Source organism: Mustela putorius, unplaced genomic scaffold (genome assembly GCF_011764305.1).
Source record: "Mustela putorius furo isolate JIRA1106 unplaced genomic scaffold, ASM1176430v1.1 tig00000407_pilon_pilon_pilon, whole genome shotgun sequence".
Taxonomy (NCBI): Eukaryota; Metazoa; Chordata; class Mammalia; order Carnivora; family Mustelidae; genus Mustela; species Mustela putorius.
This window is the reverse complement of record NW_025421373.1, coordinates 2,349,190-2,369,499: the sequence shown is the minus strand read 5'-3', so window position 1 is coordinate 2,369,499 and position 20,310 is coordinate 2,349,190. Positions and strand designations below refer to the sequence as shown.

General features: G+C 33.8%; 1 protein-coding gene across 1 annotated transcript in view; it reads left to right on the top strand.

Annotated features, from left to right (window-relative positions):
• CDH9 (cadherin 9) overlaps window positions 1-20,310 on the top strand; it is a 141,906-nt gene that overhangs the window by 115,345 nt on the left and 6,251 nt on the right. Inside the window, exons 5-10 of the mRNA XM_004738086.3 lie at window positions 243-410; window positions 2,599-2,786; window positions 3,720-3,973; window positions 15,648-15,784; window positions 16,227-16,348; window positions 20,130-20,247. Coding sequence (XP_004738143.1) covers window positions 243-410; window positions 2,599-2,786; window positions 3,720-3,973; window positions 15,648-15,784; window positions 16,227-16,348; window positions 20,130-20,247 — 987 coding nt within the window. The remainder of the gene's footprint in view (window positions 1-242; window positions 411-2,598; window positions 2,787-3,719; window positions 3,974-15,647; window positions 15,785-16,226; window positions 16,349-20,129; window positions 20,248-20,310) is intronic.

Genomic DNA, 20,310 nt, shown 5'->3' with positions numbered 1-20,310 from the left:
TAATTTGCTTAATCAAAAAGATAATTAAATTGATTTAGCAAACTCATTCCCTGTACAACAGCCAGTGGAAGATTTCTTTCTGTTCTGTCAATTACAATTTAATATTTATGGATTTCATCCATTTAGGTACACCAACTTTTTATCTGTTTGTTATGACGAGCTTCTGTAAAATAGATCTTGCATAGGTTAATCTTAAAACTCAATTATTGAACTGTAAAATATTTGTCTACTTTCTCTAAAAGGCATAATAAAAACTGCACTACCAGACATGAGCAGAGAAAATAAAGAGCAGTACCAAGTGGTTATACAAGCCAAAGACATGGGCGGCCAGATGGGAGGCCTTTCTGGAACCACCACAGTAAACATCACTCTGACGGATGTCAACAACAATCCTCCTCGATTTCCCCAGAGTAAGGAAGGTTTTATTTGTCTCATGTTGGAAGCCTACTCCAATACACTACGAACAGAGGCTAATATTTGCACGAGTATTTTCGCTATCAGTTTATGAAGAAAGGCAAATCCACAAGCAGTCCCCCTGACAAAATATCACAATTTCCAAAAATTGATTTCCCAATATTCACTATGACCATTCAATCTTTTTCTTAGATCTTTTATGGTTCACAGTGTGGACTCTCAATTCTGACTGCCTGGTTTCAAATCCATGTCTGTCACTTGTCTTACCTCAATTATCTTGTCTCTATATAATAATATTTTCTTATTTATTTATTTACTTATTTTTTTTATTACATACAGTTGATTGTAAAACACACACTTGATGTTTTAAAGTCTCTGAAATCCGATACTATATCAAAATCATGGCAATTCGGGTTTAATTGGCAGGATTTGTTTTTCCAAATGGCTCATCGAATTATGGCATATCTTAGTTCTGATGTCATCAAGACATGTTAAAGTTTGCTAATATGTGTTACATATTTATAAAGATTAAATTAGTCAATACCCCTTTAGTCACCACCATTTGAGGCATGTATGTTAAACCATAGATGCTTTCCATGCCATGAGTTCCCATAAAAACAGATTCTAATCCTTTGCTGGGAATGTTTCCTTTTTGCAGTGAATAAAAATATAAAGGGCCCTATTTTTGAATTGTTCAATGAAAGGGTCTCAAATTTAAATTTATGATACTGAATCCAATACATGAGAGTATTTTCCAAACTATCCACATTTAAAACATTTGATGATTCAACTTTGGATGTTTGACATATACATCCGAAAAATGTTTTTTAAAAAGTTTGCTAAGAATATAAATAATAAGCTTAATGATCGTAAATGTATACTTCGCATTCAGTTTCCTTAAATATAAACTGAAAAAGTATAACTTGAATTCTTACATGGTTTGTCACTCTATAATTCCATGATCTATTATATCTTAGCAAAAGGTTTAGAACTATTATGGCAGTAATAAAAACATTTAAGAACTAGCCATGGAGTAAATATATTAAGGACATAATTTCATTTAATTCTCATTAAAAAAAAAAAAAAACTCTGTGAGCTAATTCTTGACATTATCACCCTATTCTTATAGAAATCCTAGAGAACTGAACTTGCCCAGTAATAAGAATTCCAATGCAGGCAGTTAGATTTGGAAGTCCTTCTTTATCACCAAGAAAATTGGAAAGAGTATAGACTTTGAAGTCCGAGAGACTTAGTTATTAATCCTGCATTTCTCAATTTCATAGGATGATCTTGAGCCCTATGCTTGAAGATCGTGTACCTACTACCTTGGCCTTATGAGGACTAGGTTTAGAATTAAATTAATTAATATAGAGAGCCTTTCCTTATACAGAGTTCAGCACATATTAAATGTTTAAAAACATGGTGGGTATTATGGAGGGCACGTATTGCATGAAGCACTGGGTGTGGTGCATAAACAATGAATTCTGTTACGCTGAAAAGAAATTTTTAAAAATGTTTAAAAACAATTCTAACTTTCATTAACTCTTTTTGTAACTTTTTCTCACTGTCTTTTGAATAAAAACTCACAAACTAAAATCCTTTCAAGGACAGCACAATGCAATATAATGACTGGCTGAAAACTGTAGGAAATAGAAACATTCATATACCACTTAAAGGCCTTAAGAATCAAAAAAGGAAGGAAGGGAGGGAGAGAGGCAGGAAGGAAGGAAAGTTCCTGCGAATGGATTTAACGTTCTATCCCTGACTTAGGATATAAAAATAAGTCCATGTTTTTTAAGTAATTTAAAGAAAAATACTGGTAAAAATATAGAATGATAATATCAAAGGCTCTAGATATGTAGTAAATAGTCAGTTTTTCTTGCCCTCTGGAGCAAAAGTTCTGGAATCTAATAACATGTCTACCATCTACTTTCTAAATAACCTTGGAGCATTCACTTAATCCTGAACTTACATTTCTCATTTACATAATGACAGTGTTCTGCCTTTATGAATTATTTTTCCAACTTAATAAACCTATAATTTTTGACAGTTTACAATTCCAATTCAATACGATGAGAACCTCTCCCAATTTAAAGTTAATGTACTGAAGTAAAAAAGGCAGAGGAAAGAAGACTTTTGTTATCTAAAGACGAAATGTCAAAACATCTCTGATTTAATTTTCAGGTACGTATCAATTTAATTCTCCCGAGTCTGTACCTCTTGGAACCCATCTTGGAAGGATAAAAGCCAATGACCCTGATGTGGGGGAAAATGCTGAGATGGAATACAGCATTGCTGAAGGAGATGGCGCAGACATGTTTGATGTCATCACTGACCAGGATACACAGGAAGGGATTATAACTGTCAAACAGGTTTCTTTACGCTGTCTTCATTTTTTCATTGAGCGCTTACAGTTTATTTTTGCTTTTCAGTTAAGGGAAGAAGAGCCTAGGATTTATTTTTCCCATCCTTTACACACTGTCCAGTTTTCATAGAAGTGGGTATGGTTGTGATTTCATCTCAAATAAGTAAACCAACTTCATCACTGACACTTAAAAAGTGATACAAAACCTTAACTGCTTATAGTAGATGACCCAATTAGGATTGGATAGCCTCAAAAGTACTTATTTTACATTTTCTGTGGCCCAAAAAATAGGCATGCAGCCATAACTTTATTTCATGTACTTTTCAAAGTATTTAAATTAGCCTCTTTAAGTTGATGAAACCTGAAGATGCTGCATGTTTTTTTTATGTTGGATGCAGTGGGAGAGAATATTATGAAACTTTACATACTACAATCCAGAGAAATGTGGATTAAATTCAGACTTATTGATTTTTCTGTTTTCATTCATATCTTGCTTTCCGTAGTGTTCAGTATTCTTTCTAAAATAACAGTTTTAGATATGTTGGAACTAAGGAAGCAATTTATATGAATAGTTTGCTGCATCTCTACTTTTTTTCTATATTTTCTCTCATTTTAACTTTGTTTAACTTTGATAATAACAATAAATAATCTATATGTCCATTAGATAATACATTTTGCCTGTAACCATCAAAATGTGAAATGCATTATCACGTGGGAATTGATCTTAATGTACATACCATTATATTCAGTTACCCTCTACGAATAAGTATAAGACAAAATAAAAAATTACTGATTTATTTGATATACCTAAAAAGCAATAATTGGGGAAGTTTTTTAACCATAGTTACTGGTACCATTAACAGAGCCTGTTTTTACATTTAATATTGTCTTCCATTGTCATGTCTGCTATATTATACTAATTTTTCTTATTTAACTTCAGAATTTAGATTTTGAAAACAAAATGCTGTACACTTTAAGAGTGGATGCAAGTAACACTCACCCTGATCCACGATTCCTACATCTGGGTCCCTTCAAAGACACAGCCGTGGTCAAAATAGCTGTGGAAGATGTAGATGAGCCTCCTGTGTTCAGTAAACTTTTCTACTTGATAGAAGTAGATGAAGATGTGAAGGAAGGCAGCATTATTGGACAGGTCACAGCGTATGACCCAGATGCCATGAACAATTTAATAAAGTAAGTATTTTGTAAGTCTGCAGAAAAATAATCATCTTTTCACTATTTATAAGCATGTGTGGAAAAAATGATGCTGTACTATGTATGATCAAGTACAGTAACAAGACTAAACACTTCCATAACGACTCTTAGCTGGACTGCCTTCTAAGTGATTTTATTGCATTTGACTCATCACTTTACAAGGTAGATGCGATTATTATACCTGTCTGCAGGTTTTAGATTAAGGTACCAAGCATTTAAATAACCTGCCAAACAATTAGTGGGTGGCAAAGCTGGGTTTGAGAATCAGGCCATCTGGCTCCAGAGTCCATGACTTTAATCCTTTAGCTACTGTGATTCTTATCTCACTGTCTTTCTTGGAGAAATTGTAGTCCAATAATAAGTGATCTAAACAAATAAATCAGAAAAACATTGTTCTAGAAATGTTACGAAGAGGTAATTTGAAAATGTTGAAAAATCTTTTTTGTTTGTTTATACACTAAGTTTTTTCAACTTTTTATTTAAATTCTAGTCAGTTAACATACAGTGCAATACTGGTTTCTCCTTTAAAAACAGTTACTCAGCATACCATTTATTAAAATTTTGGGAAAAAATAGTATGTCAATTATATTCTAATAGTAACAGAGAATTAGTAAAGAAAAAAACGATATTTGAGAATTGCAAACATTAAAATTAATATGGTATTGTGAAGTATAGTGTAATACTTTCCCCGAGTTTAAAATTGTATTAACCTTTTCAAAACTTTCAAATATTCCGGAATCTTAAGTGATTACTACGTGTGGTTCTTAAAGGGAATGCAAAGAGAGTTATAAATGGATAGGCTGGGTGGGTGAAGATGGATATAGCTATACGCAACTGTGGCATTAAATTCATGATACCAGACCATCAAACATTTTGCCTATCCCTTCCTCTGTAAAATTACTGTTACCATTTATTGAGCACTTGCTATAAGCTAGAGAGTCTAAAGAGATTTATATTTATTAGCTCAGTTAAGCCTTACCATAACTTTATTAGGCAGGTATAACTGTTACCACCCAAATTTTATACAAGAATACATTGAGATGCGAAGGGTTAAAGGACACGCAGTACACAAATAAACAGACTGAGGATTCAAACTATTGCTGATCCGAATGCATAGCCAGTTCTTTGGCAGACATACCCTTCTTTCTTAATGACCTGTTTACTAATTAGAGATAATTAATATAATGTTCCTCATTTGTAGACTAATTGGACTGACTTCAGTTATACAAGGCAGATCCCTCAGGGACAAAATTATGCAAAGGCAAAACATGGTTTTTGTCCCTCAGAATTTGGTCTAGTTTCCCTTCATTTTTCCCATTGCCCACAATAGGGAATTTCATAAGCTCCAACTATAGACATGTTAACTTAGAAAATTACAGTCTTTTTATTCTTTTTAAACAAATGTATTGAGGTATTACTGACTAACAATAAATGGCACAACTTTAATTTGTATGATTTGATCAACTTTTGTATATTCATATGCCCACTAAAACATCAGCAAAATCAAGATAATGAACATATATCTTACCCCCCAAAGTTTGCTCATGTGCTTTTTAGTACCTCCCTCCTAAACTTCCTAAAACCCATCCTCCAGCCCCCAGGCAAACACTGATCAGGTTTCTGTCAATATAGATTAGATTAGATTAGATTGGGCTTTCTTGAATTTGTACAAACACAATCATAAAGTATTCTCTGTTGTCTAACTTGTTTTACTTACATAACCATATTGAGATATTTCCATGTTGTTATGTGCATTAATAGTTTATCCCTCCAACTGCTGAAAAGTATTTCATTGTTCAGAGATGCCACAATTTGCTTATCTGCTCACTGATCAATTTTAAGTTGTTTCAAATACTTGGATATTGCAATACCTTTATATACATTTGTATTTAAGTATATATACAAACATTTGTGAGTCAGAATTTGCATAGTTAACATGTTTTCACTTTTCTTGAGATAACTATTAGAGTTATGATTGGACCATAAAAAGTCAGCCTTTTTAATCACAGCCATTCTAATAGGTGTATAATAGTATCTTATTGGCATGTGACCAACGATGTTGAACATTTTCTGTATGCTTAATGTGCCACTCATATGTGTTCTCTGATGAAGTATTTATTCACTACTTGCTTAGATTTTGCTGTGTTACTTCCTTATTATTGATCTGGAGATACATACACATACCTACACACGCACCACTTAGCACAATGGATACAAGTCCTTTATCAGATATGTGATTACAAATATTTTCTCTCACTTAGTGCCCTGTATTTACATTCCCATAAACTTTCAAAACTCTCAATTTTGATGAAATCTAATTTATTAACTTTTAATTTATGGATGAGTTTTTAGTGCCTTATATACCAAACATCTGCCTGAGTCCAAAATTCTTATTCCATGTTTTCTTCTGGAAGATTACTGTTTTCAGTATTATATTTACATCTATGATTTTAAGCTAATTTTCTATTGTATGAGGTATGGATCAAAGTTCTTTCGGTTTTTAGTATATGGATCCCCAACGTTTCTAGCATCATGAGTTGCAAAAACTGTTCTTGTCACTGAATAGCCTTCCCACCGTTGTTAAAATCCAATTGCACACGTATATATGGGTCTAAGTCTGGACTCTCTCTTCTATTCCAATTATGTATTTATCTATGTTTGCAAAATCACAGTTTTCTGTACCTTTAGGGGGTGGGATTATGGACATTGGGGAGGGTATGTGCTTTGGTGAGTGCTGTGAAGTGTGTAAACCTGGTGATTCACAGACCTGTACCCCTGGGGATAAAAATATATGTTTATAAAAAATAAAAAAAAAATTTAAAAAAAGTCTTGAAATTAAATATTATTTGTCATTTAACTTTTTTTTTTCTTTTCTAAGTTTGTTTGGTAATTCTAGGTCCTTTTTATTTTCATATATAAACTGCTACAAAAGAGTCTGCTAGAATTTTGATTTGAGTTGTGTTAAGTGTGTAGAGTAATGTGTGCAGAATTGATGCCATCCTAATGAACTGAATCTATTAACCCAAAAGAATATATTTTCTCTGTTTATAGAGGGATTTTTTTCAGCTGTGTTTTGTGTTTTTTTATGTCTACAAAAAATGTTTTTTATATTTCTCTTTATTGCTTTATTGCACTGGCAAAAACCTCCAAAATGATATTAAGAAGAAGTAATAAGAGCAGATATCCTTAACCTTCTACCTTGTCTTATGATGAAATCATTTAGTCTTTCATCATTCAGTGTGATGCCATCTGCAGGGTCAATTTTATTCTATTCCTTTTGTTCTAAGTATTTTTATCAGGAACAGAGTTTGGATTTTGTCAAATGGTATTCTCTGTGTTTACTGAGATGGCCATATAGTAACATGATGTATTATTTGATTTATTTTTTAAATATTGAACAAGCTCTGTATTATTGGGATAAAGGCCACTTAGCCACATTATACTATAATCATTATACACTGTTGAATTCAGTTTACTGAAGTCTAAAAATAATTTTGCACCTATTTTTACGGGGACATTAGTTTACAGTTTGGTTTTCATGTAATGTCTGTTTGGGTTTGGTGTCACGGTAATACTGTCACACAATGCAGCCATAAGTATAAGAGGCTCTTTTAATTTTTTTGAAGAGTTTGCGTAGAATTGATGTTATTTTTCCTTAAACATTTGGCAGAATTTAAAGGCAAAGGACTGCATTATCTTTTTTATATGAGTTATAGCTACAAATTCTGTTTCCTTAGTAGCTGTAAGGCTCTTCAGGTTTTTTTATTCTTGCATGACCTGGTTTGGCTTTTTTTCCCCCTTTTCTTCATCTTTCAGGGAATTTTTGAGTTTCATCACAGTTGAAAAAAGTTGTTCATGATATTTATATTATCCTTTTGATACTCTAGTAATGATAGCCATTAGTGATATTGTTAATTTGTAGCTACTTTCTTTTTTTTTTTTTGTGGGCCAGCATGACTAGACTTTTTAGTTGATTGATTTTCTCAAGGAACAAGTTATATTGGTTTTTCAGTAGTTTTTTTTCTCTTTTTTACTCCGATCTTCATTCTTTTTTTCTGCTTACATTGAGTTTCATTTGCTCTTCTTGTCTATGTCTTTGAGTCAGAAACCGAGGTCATTGATTTGAGACCTGCGATTGTTCTCGTATGTGCATTTTAGTGATAAATAAATTTCCCTCTAGGTACACCTTTACATATGTTGTTGGGTTTTGTACCAATACAATAAAAATTTTGCATTGTCCTTAATGTTTATTTTTCTCTTCCTGTCAGTTGTGTCACAGGATGCTCTTAGCTTCTGTCACTGGTTTTAGCGATTTGGATTATGATGTAACTTTCTATAATATGCGTCAATTATTTTGAACTTGAAGTTTATAAAGCTTCCTGAATCTGTGATTTTTATGGCTTTCCTCAAACTTGGAAAAGTTTCCAGCAAGTCCCTTTAATATTTTTTGCCCTATATTCTTTTCTTTAAGGGCATTTAATTATAAATATGCTAGGTCTCCTATATGTGCAATACAGTGCACTGGTGCTATTTATCTTCTTTTTTCCCTTTTAGCCATTCTAAATCATTCCCATTCGTCTTCATCTTCATGTTTATTAATCTTTTTTTCTTTCAATATCTAACCTGCTTTAATTCCATCTAGAGTATTTTTTCATTTCGTAGATTATAATCTCTTCTCTGGAGGAGTTATCTCTAGGTTGTTTTCGATTGACAGATTTTTCCTGGAAGTCATATTTTCTTGTTTTTTGCATGCCTGTAATTTTTGACTTGATGACAAACACTGTGGTTTTACTGTGGTTAGTGTTAAGTAGCTCTGCATTTACTTTTTTTTTTTTTAGCTTTGCATCTTCATATATACTCTTGAGTTGCATTCAGATGTGTTTAATTTTTTTTTATTTATTTGAGAGAGAGCATGAGTGAGAGAGAGAGAGAGGAGAGAGAGAGAGAGTCCGCACAAGCAGGGGGAGGAGGAGGGGCAGAGGGAGAAGCAAACACCCTGCTGAGCAGGATCCTGGGATCATGACCTGAGCCAAAGGCAGATGCTCAATCGCTTAACTGAGCCGTCCAGGCATCCCTCAGATGTGTGTTTAAATTACTCACAACATCTTAATCTTTTGGACCTGGCTTTTGTGCTTTATTAGCAGCCCTTTTTTCTAGACCTAATTTTGCCCCGTAAATCAAGTAAGACCTTCCTGAGTAGTCTACCAAAGCCCCACGAGGTACGAATTTCTCCTCTTCGGTTGGTGGAAACAGAACTATTCCCAGTAACATGCCAGTTCACAGTTTTGCTCCCTCCTAATCCTTGTGATTGATTACTTCTATTGTTTCACTTTAGCTGTATCCAAATATGTTCTGATCAGAACTTAGCTGAAAACTTGAGTTATATTTTCTTCAAATTTCAGTAGTTCCCGCTTTGTGGAGCTCTCTCCCATGAATTACTCAGCCTTTCAAATTCTAGACTTTGTCCTCGACATGGACTACCAGCTTGAACGCAGGGGATTGACAGACTCCATCTGGGATCTCATTTCCTGCATTATTGTCTGGAACCTCTCCCTGGCAGCAAACTAGGAAGTTTTATGGATCACAACCTATCTTTCTCTTTTCTCTGGGATTATGGTCATTGTTCGCTGGTGTGTAATCCTTCAAAAATAATTTTCATTTAGTTTCATATATTTTGTTTAGTGTTAGTGGGGTGTGTGTGTGTGTGTATGCACGTGCATGTGGGGGGGGCTAGTAAATCCATTCCTTGTTATTTTACAGTTGCTAAAAAGGGACATTCAAAATATTTTTAAAATATATTTTTAGTTATATAATTTGGTCACTTGCATAAGAAGTTTTGCAGTGAAGAAGACATCTATTAAATTGTTCTCTCAATAGATACTTCAGTGGTATTTTACTCTATTTTTATCAGGTATTGAAAGTTTCTATTTATCAATCACCTAACCAACTTTAGTAAGTAGAGATCCTTATAATATACATATAGGCTTATGTATTTTTATTAATTGTAAATATTTGATAATGCCATTAACCTTCTCAATAAACTTCTATTGTATAAATAACACACTATTGTGTAGGGGATACATGATTGCTGGAAATTTAGTTGCAGTCTGTCTTTATATATCATATATATAATGTATATATATACATATATATGTATATGGGTTAGATATAGATACAGATATAGAAATAGATATGGATACATAATCCACCCAGTCCCTTCCTATACAGGTATATCCCTTCCTATATCTGCAATTTCCTCAGGATAAGGACAGGCTGGTTCCTGTTTATATAAAGAAATACACACACACACACACACACACACACACGCACACAAAACCTTTAGATATCTTACTACACTGTGAGAATCTAGCAATAATTCAACAAGAAGACAACATGTAATATGTGGCACTTTCGTTTGCTCCTATAGAATTTAGAAGGAGGATTGATCCCCACAGCAGAAATGGGCTACAATAAGCAACATGCAGAAATATTTTCCAGGGAAATCTTAGGAACTATTTCTCACCCACCAGTAAATCTGTTCATCAAACATATTTTCTGAAATACATCTGCCGCTTGCAACATGAGATTATGATTACAATTAGCAGCTGTTGTCAGCTCTGCTTCACCTCATTAGTAATCATGGATTTCCCAAGTTATGGGGCTGATTATAGCTTTACAGGTTCTGAAAGAACATGTTGTCTCATTTCACACCTATTTAATGCTCAACATATTTAAAGTTCAGCAAATTTTAGAAGAAATCTTTTCTACTGCAGTCAAACTGAGAAGTAAGTACACAAAAAACTTGCTGGAAAGAAACGCTTCTATGCTTCAATGAATGTACATGATTCTACCCTAAGCTGAAATGAGTGAATAAATGGATGTGTATGTGTGTTTCTCTAATATTCTAATACTTTGATTTTATTAGAGAGAGTAAAATAATATTCATTTATTTTAAAATCATGCCATTAATATTTGGAAAAAAAAAAAGATTTGAACTATTTGCTCAAGTACTATATAGTCACATTCTCTTTTTGAAGAGCAATGAAAGTTTCATAGTTCATAGTTAGAAAACACATTTCTGGAATGCAGTAGCTGGAAAGGAAAGAGCAAATTAATAGCCTAATAATACTGATTTAGTGAGTAGAAGATGTACGTGGCATTCAGTAAAGGAAGAGAAGTACTAGCCCTGACACATTTCTGCATACTACTGATTTGTTCTGGTGTTTGTAATTTAATTGACGTGTTTTATTGTGATGGATGAAAATACAGGGATCTGATATGTGTTGGATTCTTAACAGTAGAACATGAAAAATGAAAAGCAAACAAACTGAAGCAGAGTTCAGCTTCCACAGGGTCAGTTCTCTTGTGCTGTTTTGCATTTATTTGCTGTTTCTGAAGATCTTGTTTCACTTAAGAAGTTATGCCAGCAGCCTTCTTTTTGTTTAACTGATCGAAATTAAATGTAAGGAGATGAATAAAATAGTGTTGTTTTAATAGGCCATCTGCTGGAATATGAAAATAGCTTTGTCCTGTGCTGTTTATCAAGCTCTTTCTGGTCATCTGCAGTAATCCAGTGTTCTTATTACTAATAGGTAAACCAGAATGTCCCATTCTGTGGTGAAAACAGAATGTGGACTGCTGAATAAAAGACAGTTATCACTGGGCTTTGACAAATTGTGAGACATCATTTGCACTAGGGCAAATTTCTGAATATATACCTGGAAGTGTTCAGTGTTAGTGTTATAGTGAGCCATTTCTAAATTGTTGAAGTGGTTCTTCACCATGAATTCTTCACTTGGAAGGTGGTATTTTTCAAAATTGAATCTACAAATAGGATAGCCAGAAACTTATTCTGATACCACATAAGCTCCAAGCATGTCAAAGCTGCACTTGCATAAAGTTAGAATTGTTACCTATTCCTCAACCATAGAAAGCCCCATGCAAATCTCCAGGGCAAGTAACAATGAGTACAAAGGAATTTTATTTTTCATTTTGATCTTTAATGCTAACAGTAGGAAAAAAATCCAATATCTGATTAGCCATAGCAGATAATGACTAGCTACTGACTTCTCCAACAATCAAAAGAAATATATTTAGGCAAATATTATATATACAAATATATATATGTGTGTATATATATATACACACATATATATACACAACTCAACCACATCTATGTATTGAATATATATATGTATATATATACATATATATATACATGCAAAAAATATATATATACATACATATATGTATATATATGTACATATATGTATGTATATATATATTTTTTGCACTGCTTTCTTTGTGTTCATTTTAGGTTTGTTTTATTCATTAGCAGAATTTGGTAAAGTATTTAATTATTTAAGTAAAACAATATTTAAAAATGTTCTACTGGCTTTCCTAGCCCATGTTAGGAACTAAAATTGTATGAGGCTTGACACCTAGAGATAGGAAGCACTGTACTTTTTTCCATGTCAGCATTTATTAAGCAATAGAGATTTAGAAGAGAAAATTTAACATGACTGCCATCCTCAATTTTAGTACATTAATAGTTATTTTTTTAATAAGCTTTCAGATCCTTGTCTGGAATGAATTGCTGGTTAAAACCTGATATAAACTTTGCTTGTAGGAGATACACATATACACCATGTGTATTTTATATATTTATTTTTGTATATGCATATATAATACTCCATGTATTATATATGCATATATGCACACTCGTATGTGTATTCCTAACCCTCTATCTCAGCACTCGGAGCACTTTGTCCGGGAAAGGTGACATAGGAGGCGTCCATCTGGCACTCGCCCCGCGCCGGCAGCCCAGGGCAGCTTCTGGTCACCGCACGGAGGTTTTGGCGATGAGCCAAAGGGACAGCGACAGTAAAGTTATCTTCTATCTCTTTAGGAGTTCCCACACCAGAAGTACAGCTACTTTTCAGCAGTGACCATAAATCATATAATCAATAATTTGACCAAAATTATTGACAGTAAATTTACTTGACAGTAAAGTTATCTTCTATCTCTTTAGGAGTTCCCACACCAGAAGTACAGCTACTTTTCAGCAGTGACCATAAATCATATAATCAATAATTTGACCAAATATCAAAAATCTCCCCATAACACCTCTCATAACACCATGTAGGAAAATTACAATTATGATTATTGAAAAAGTGAGAAGATACCACCATTCTTCTGTGGCTCTATTGCCCACCGCACAACCCTTCCAAAGGACAAAAAGGTGAAGGGTCTGGTTTTATATTTTGAGACTAGGTACAGAAAGGAACCTAAAACCAACTGTGTAAAGCTTTTAGCTATTCCATATTTGAGATAAATTATATACGGGCGCCTGTGTGCCTCAGTTGGTTAAGTGTCTGCCTTAAGCTCAGGTCATGATCCCAGTGGGATCGAACCCTGCGTCAGGCTCCCTCCTCGGGAGAGAGTCTGCTTCTCCCTATGTCCACTGCTCCCTCTTCTTGTTCTTTTTCTCTCTGCTAATAAATAAATAAAATATTTTTTAAAAATCCAGTATATGTATATATTTTGCCCACATGCTCAAATACTCACTTTGAAATGCTGTCAGTCTGAGAAACTCTTTTGATAAAGTTTAGCAGAAAATAAATCAGGCAAACCCCGTGATGTTAAGCTATTACAATTATTTTGGAAAGCTGAGTTTACTAATGGATCTCTTAATTTCAGTATAGTTCTTATAACAATAGACTAAGTCATGGATTCTTTATTAGAACAACCAAGGCAAACAAAAAAACAAACAAACAAAAATCAAAGAATTTAGATAAATAGATTTTCATCCAATATTTTTTAAAATTACAAATATTTCACGTTTATAACATTGGCTGCTCAATACCTATTACTTACATGTTTGTCAAAGTCAGTGCCTGATACTGAATATATTACATTTCTAATGGGAGTTGTAATTTCCCGATTCACCAGATCAAAAAGGAGTTCATTTGCTAACTGAAGTTAATAAGATACCTAGAAAAATGAGAACTATACCCGATGCTGTTTAGTCTGTTAGTTTTCTCCTTTTTTTTTCCTTTTTCTGTGTTTACTCTAATCAGTTTATTCCATTGTATATGACCTTACTGTGTAAGCCTTGTCCATAGGTGTATAACATGCAATTGGCCTAGGATGTTTGTTAGAAATAAAAATCCAGCTCCAACACCAGACCTACTGAATCAGAATCTGTTCTTAACAAGATCCTAATGTAATTCATTTGAACAGTAATGTTTAAGAAAAACTTGTTTTCCTATACGGCTTAATTAGACACTCAGCAGAAATCTCAAACAGACGTACTTAAAGTGTTAGTATAGCCTAATCCGGCCTGACATAATGAAAGGATTTTATTATAAGCTGGATTTTTAAAAGATCTTTCTTATAGTATACTGCAGCCTTCCATTGCTGTCATTAAAAATTACCATAAACTTGCTGCTTAAAGCAACTCAAATTTATTGTCTTACCGTTTTATAGGTCAGAGAGCTGGGATGAGTCTCACCGGAATGAAGTCATGGTGTTTGTGTGGACAGGGCCACATTCCTGTCTGGAAACTGTAGGAGATAAATCGTTTCCTTGCTCACTCAAGTTATTAGCAGATTTCAGTTCTTTGCAGCTGTAGGTCTGAAATTCTTATTTTCTTGCTGTCAGTTCAAGGTTCATTCTGAGTTTCTAGAGGCCACCTGTATTCTTTGGCATGCGGTCCCTTTCCGCTGTCCTCAAACCAGCAGTGAGAGGTTAAGTCCTTTTCATACTTTAAATCTCTTTTTTTCCTCCTGTCTTATTTTTCGAGACCCCATATCTGCCTTTTTCTTGCACTTTAAATGGTTCATATGATTAGTTTAGGCCTATCTAGATAATCCAGAATAATCTCCCTTCTCGGTGACTTTAAGCTTAATCACATCTACAAAGTTACTTTCACCAGGTAAAGTAACAGAGTCCCAGGTTTCAGGGATTAGGAGGTGGGCATCCTTTGGGGGAGGCGGGGAGGCATTATTTTGCCAACCACGGAGTGATACAAAGTTTATGATGACATCGTCCATAGCCAGCCTTGAAGAAAAGAGTTATAAAACTCTGTGTAATATGTCATTTCATTTTTATCTGCAATAGCTCAGAGGAATAGATTGGAGGATAACCTTTGATTCATCTGAGATGTTCCTTGAATAGAGGGCCATTCAAGAGCAATGTACTTTACAGCAGCTTCTCTCTATTCACTTACAGTCATAAGGACTCCGTGGACACATGTTCTTATGTTTTTTAGCATAATTTTAATTTATCTAATGCAATTGACTCTATCAAATTTAATATGACTGATTACTATGTTTCAGGCACTGCAACAGGTCTAAGATAGGTTAAGCAAATCAAGTGACAATTAAAAACTCACTTAAAGGTTGCCACAAGGACTCAGGAGTATAAATAATAACTCTAAAGTACATATAATCATAGAAGAGTAATGATGGAAAAGGCCAAATATATCAAACCGTGTAAATGACAATTATATTAAACAAAAATTCTTGAAAGTTGTCAGCATTTTACTGGTCATGACTCTATGAGAACATTGCTTAAATTGCCTATAACATTAAGAAATAGCAGATGAATTAAGAATCTTAATGCCTAGATTCATGAATCTCTTTTCTGACAGATACTCTATTGATCGGCATACTGATATGGACCGGATTTTTAGCATTCACTCCGAAAATGGCTCTATTTTCACTTTGAAACCCCTCGATCGGGAATCATCTCCTTGGCACAACATCACCATTACAGCCACAGAAATAAGTGAGTGGGAAATAATCCACCTGAACATCAAAGTGGTAAAATAATAACATTAAGTAGACTCTATTTCTTGAATGATTTTATCATTAGCAACATCAGACTGTGTTGGATACTTGTATTATTTTAATGACTATCGAATATCTACTTTTTAAACTTGATATTCTTTTACGCCTTACTCTAGGATAGAAATACAGTCTAACCTCCTAAAAATAATTAGTCTAGGAAAATTATGTCTGACAAATAACACTTCATTCTCAGTCATATTCTCCTCTTTTTAATCATGCTTTCCATCTGGACCATGTAAGAAAGCTCAACTATTCATCAGCAATCCAATTGAGAAAGTGAATACCACAGAAATGATCAGTTGCTAAGTTACAAATGGGGTGAGTGGTATCACCGCTTCTCTGGAAATGAGCCTGAAGTCTTACTCGTGTTCTCGTTGCAGATAACTCAAAACAAAGTAGCCACATCCCTGTCTTCATCAGAATTCTAGATATAAATGACCATGCTCCGGAATTTGCCATGTACTATGAAACATTTGTTTGTGAAAATGCAAAACCTGGGCAGGTAAATACAATTATTATAAACTTTAAAAATGTATCTCCTCTTCACAACGGCAGATAACATTATATTAATTCACTCGCACCAACTTTTTTTTATGCAAACCCTCATAAATCCTCTTGGTCACATGTTCATCTACCCTTACCAAAACACTCACAGTGATCTAATCGTTGACTTCTGAAGTTGTTCTTATTATGAAAGTCATATGTCATAGGAAAAGTTTTAATATATGCTTTAATTTATATACTGGATATTTAATGAATATATATATGGAAAGTTCTTCCCTGGATTCATAATTATGCTGATACTGAGTTATATTCAAGAATAGAATGGAAATATATTACTAAATAAAACATGAAGAATGAAAATGAAATTGTTCTGGGTTAGCATAAAGGGAATCACAATAATTGTCTCATTGATTATATTTTTCCTCTTTTAATCTCAGGCAGGATATTTTGGTTGGATAAATTATACTTTGTGATTTTTCAACTTTAACATTATTGAGATAAAATGAGATTGTACAAGAGTCACAAAGTCCTCTTACAAAGTCCCCCTAATATATAAGAGACCTCTAAAGTAACTTTAAGCAAATGCAGAGTATGTTCATTTTTGGCACTACTATGGTATTTTATAAATGACAGCTACTGCACAAATTTCACAGAAAGAAATTTTAACAAGTTATTTAGATACTTCTTTAAAGAAAAAGTAGATAGATGTTAAGAATCATATATAATTTTATTGTGTCTATTTAAATATAGAAAATAAAAGTGAAGTACTGTCTTCCTTTTCTTCCAGTGAGGATTGCAATGGACCAAATGTTCATCTGAAGCCCTAGCCCCCAATATGGCTATATTTAGCGATGGAGCTTCTAAGGAAGCAATGAATGTTAAATGAGATCCTAAGGTTGGGGCTTTGATTGGAGAGGATTAATGTCCTTCAAAGGAGAGACACCAGAGAGATCACGGTCTCTCTCTCTCTCCTTGCACACACTCAAAGGAAAGGCAATGTGAGAAGGTAGCAAAGATGTCTGCAGGCCAGAAAGAGAGCTCTCATCAAAAACCTGCTAAGCTGGCACCTTGATCTCAGACTTCCAGTCTCCAGGACTGTGAGAAAATAAATTTCTGTTATTGAAACCATCCAGGCTGCAGTGATTTTCATGGCAGCCCAAACAAGCAGACCAAGACAGAGATTCCACTTGCATACACAAGAATAAAGATGGGGTATTGTCATTATTTGCCAAAAAGAATCATTACACAGTTATTTGGATTAAAAATTATTTTTCTTTTTTTTCACTTTGCAACATGTAATGGACATACTCTCAATTTAGTACATGATTCTTTTTAATTTGATGCTGAATTTTTACAGTACAGCTATACATTAGGTCATTCAACTATCCACTTACTAACAGAAATTTGGTTTATAAACACAATGTTACTCTAGCAGATAGCACTATAATGAGCATTATAATACATTTCTATTTATACACTATCTGGTACTCTTTTCCTTTGATACAACCTTTGAAGCAAGAATAATTAAACTGTATATATAAATACTCACCAATGCCTCTGAACAGCTTCCCACATAGGTCATTTACCTAGCGTTTTGCCTATTTATTGGAACACTAGACTTTAAGTGTCCACCCAATGGTAATATCTCATAATAATTTTAACATAGATTCTTCCCAAATTATTCAGGTTGAACATTTTTTCATAAATGTGTGGCCATTTTAAAATAATCTTCACAGATGTATTAGTTTCCTAAGGCTACTATGAGAAACTACCACAAACTAGAGAGCTTAAAATAACAGAGATGTGGTCTCCCACAGTTCTGGAGGCTAGAGGTCTGAAATCAATGGTGTCAGCAGTCTGTCCTCTCTGTAAAGACTCTAGGAGAGGACTCTGTTTCCTAACTTCTGGAATTGCCAGAAATCACTGGCATTCCTTGGATTCTAAGAATTACTCTAAATCTCTGTGCACACTGTCCCATGACATTCTTTTTCTATTTCTCTGTATCCACATTTCCCTCTTCTTATGAGACTCCATTCATTGGTTTAGGGCCCACACTAATCCTACGGCATCATCTTAACTTGATGGCATCTACAAAGAGCCTGTTTCCAAATAAGATCACATTCACAGGTACTGGGAATGAGGATCTGAACATATATTTTGGAGAGACAAGTCAATTGACAATAGCATATACATAGTCTTGACTTATTTGCCTATTAATATGCTTTTCTTCTGGTGACCCATGTGAGTAATTTATACACATTAAAATTAATATTTGACAATGATAAAATATATTGATATTAACTAATAATTATTTTATTATATACTATTAAAATTTCTGTCATTGCTCATACACTTGGCAGAAATCGATTTGCTTGTTGAAATTAACAAGGCTGAAAATATAGTTTAAGCTTACTGATATGTATTCTCTGTTAAAATATGCATAAACAGTGGCTCATCTAATCATTTTAAGAACTCAGCCATATAACCATAGGACTGATGTTGAATGTCTAAAATATTCCTAAAAATTAGACATATCATTGCCAATCTGGAACAGGAGGTTAAACAAAAGTATTTAAGTACTAAAAGTATTTTTTTCTAGGTCATGACCCAATCTCCTAAAGAGAAAATGTGCATTGCATTTGTATTAATAATTGTGCACCTTCAGAAGCATTGTATAAACAAAAGTAAGGTTCCATGACACTCTGCCAATAAAATGAATGAAATCCTAGTTAATATTAAATTAAAGGGGAAACGGTATTGACTAGTGAGTACTCAGGTTAGTTTGGCTGTAGAGGGTACACAATAACCGAGACAATAGGTATGTCAAACTGCTGTGAGATTCCAATAATTGTTCATCACAGAAGTTGGACTGTTACACCGGAAGTGGTGCAACTCTTTCTTTTTGTGGAAAAGAAATCTGAAAGTAAGAGTAATTAAATGGCTGTTGATTTCAAGTCGCACCAGATTGCAGACCCATGACTAGAAAAACAGGCACCCCGATGTGTAGCTTAGCGCTTTTTCCCTATAAAATGCTCAATGGGAATTCTCTCACTTGTTATTTGTTGCTCCCTCTTCACAATCAGGCACACAGTGAGTACAGTTAAGAGGTGTTGTAATTTCTCAACTTTGACCTAATTTTATGAAATATTAAAGGCATTATTTGTATATCTTCCTACACTGTACAGATACCATTAAAAGAAAAACCAAAACTTTGAATAAAATATGCAATATGATCGTAGTCAGATCGTCCCATCGCTTTAGAATCTTTTGCTTTCTGGTATTATGTACCATATTGCTTATTTTTCCAAAACTATATTTATAGTGTTCTTGATCTGTAGGAGTAGCTGTGCTAATCACTTTTTTTTTTTTTTAAATGCATCTGTTATGTTCTCTGCCTTTGAGACAATTGTTAGTAGAGGCAACAGATTAGTAACCAATTATTAATAAAATAGACTGGTGCTTTCTAACAATGCTAAAAAAAGATAGATGTTGGACGGATTAAATTGTTCTTTGAGTTTGGATATTCCAGGGGCCAAGAATCAGAAAGTGATCATAGAGACACCTCGCACAGTCATACTTGATGAACATATTTTAACCTTAACTAATTGTTACACTACACTGAACCATAAAAAGCTTTGGCATAAGTTCTGAAAATGGCCTGTTCTTTCTTTCTTTAATGTCAATGATATCTTTAAAACACAAACACTGACTTAAAATGTCCTATAACAACAAGAGTTGCTTTTCTTTGTGCCTTATTTAATTTATTGATTTGGTTTCAGTTGATTCAGACTGTCAGTGTCATGGACAAAGACGACCCTCCCCGAGGCCACAAATTTTTCTTTGAACCGGTACCAGAATTTCCTCTCAATCCGAACTTCACCATTGTAGATAATAAAGGTATAGAACATTTTTTAAGCGAAAACTGAGACCTTCAGATGCAAAATTGAAAACTGGTCTGAG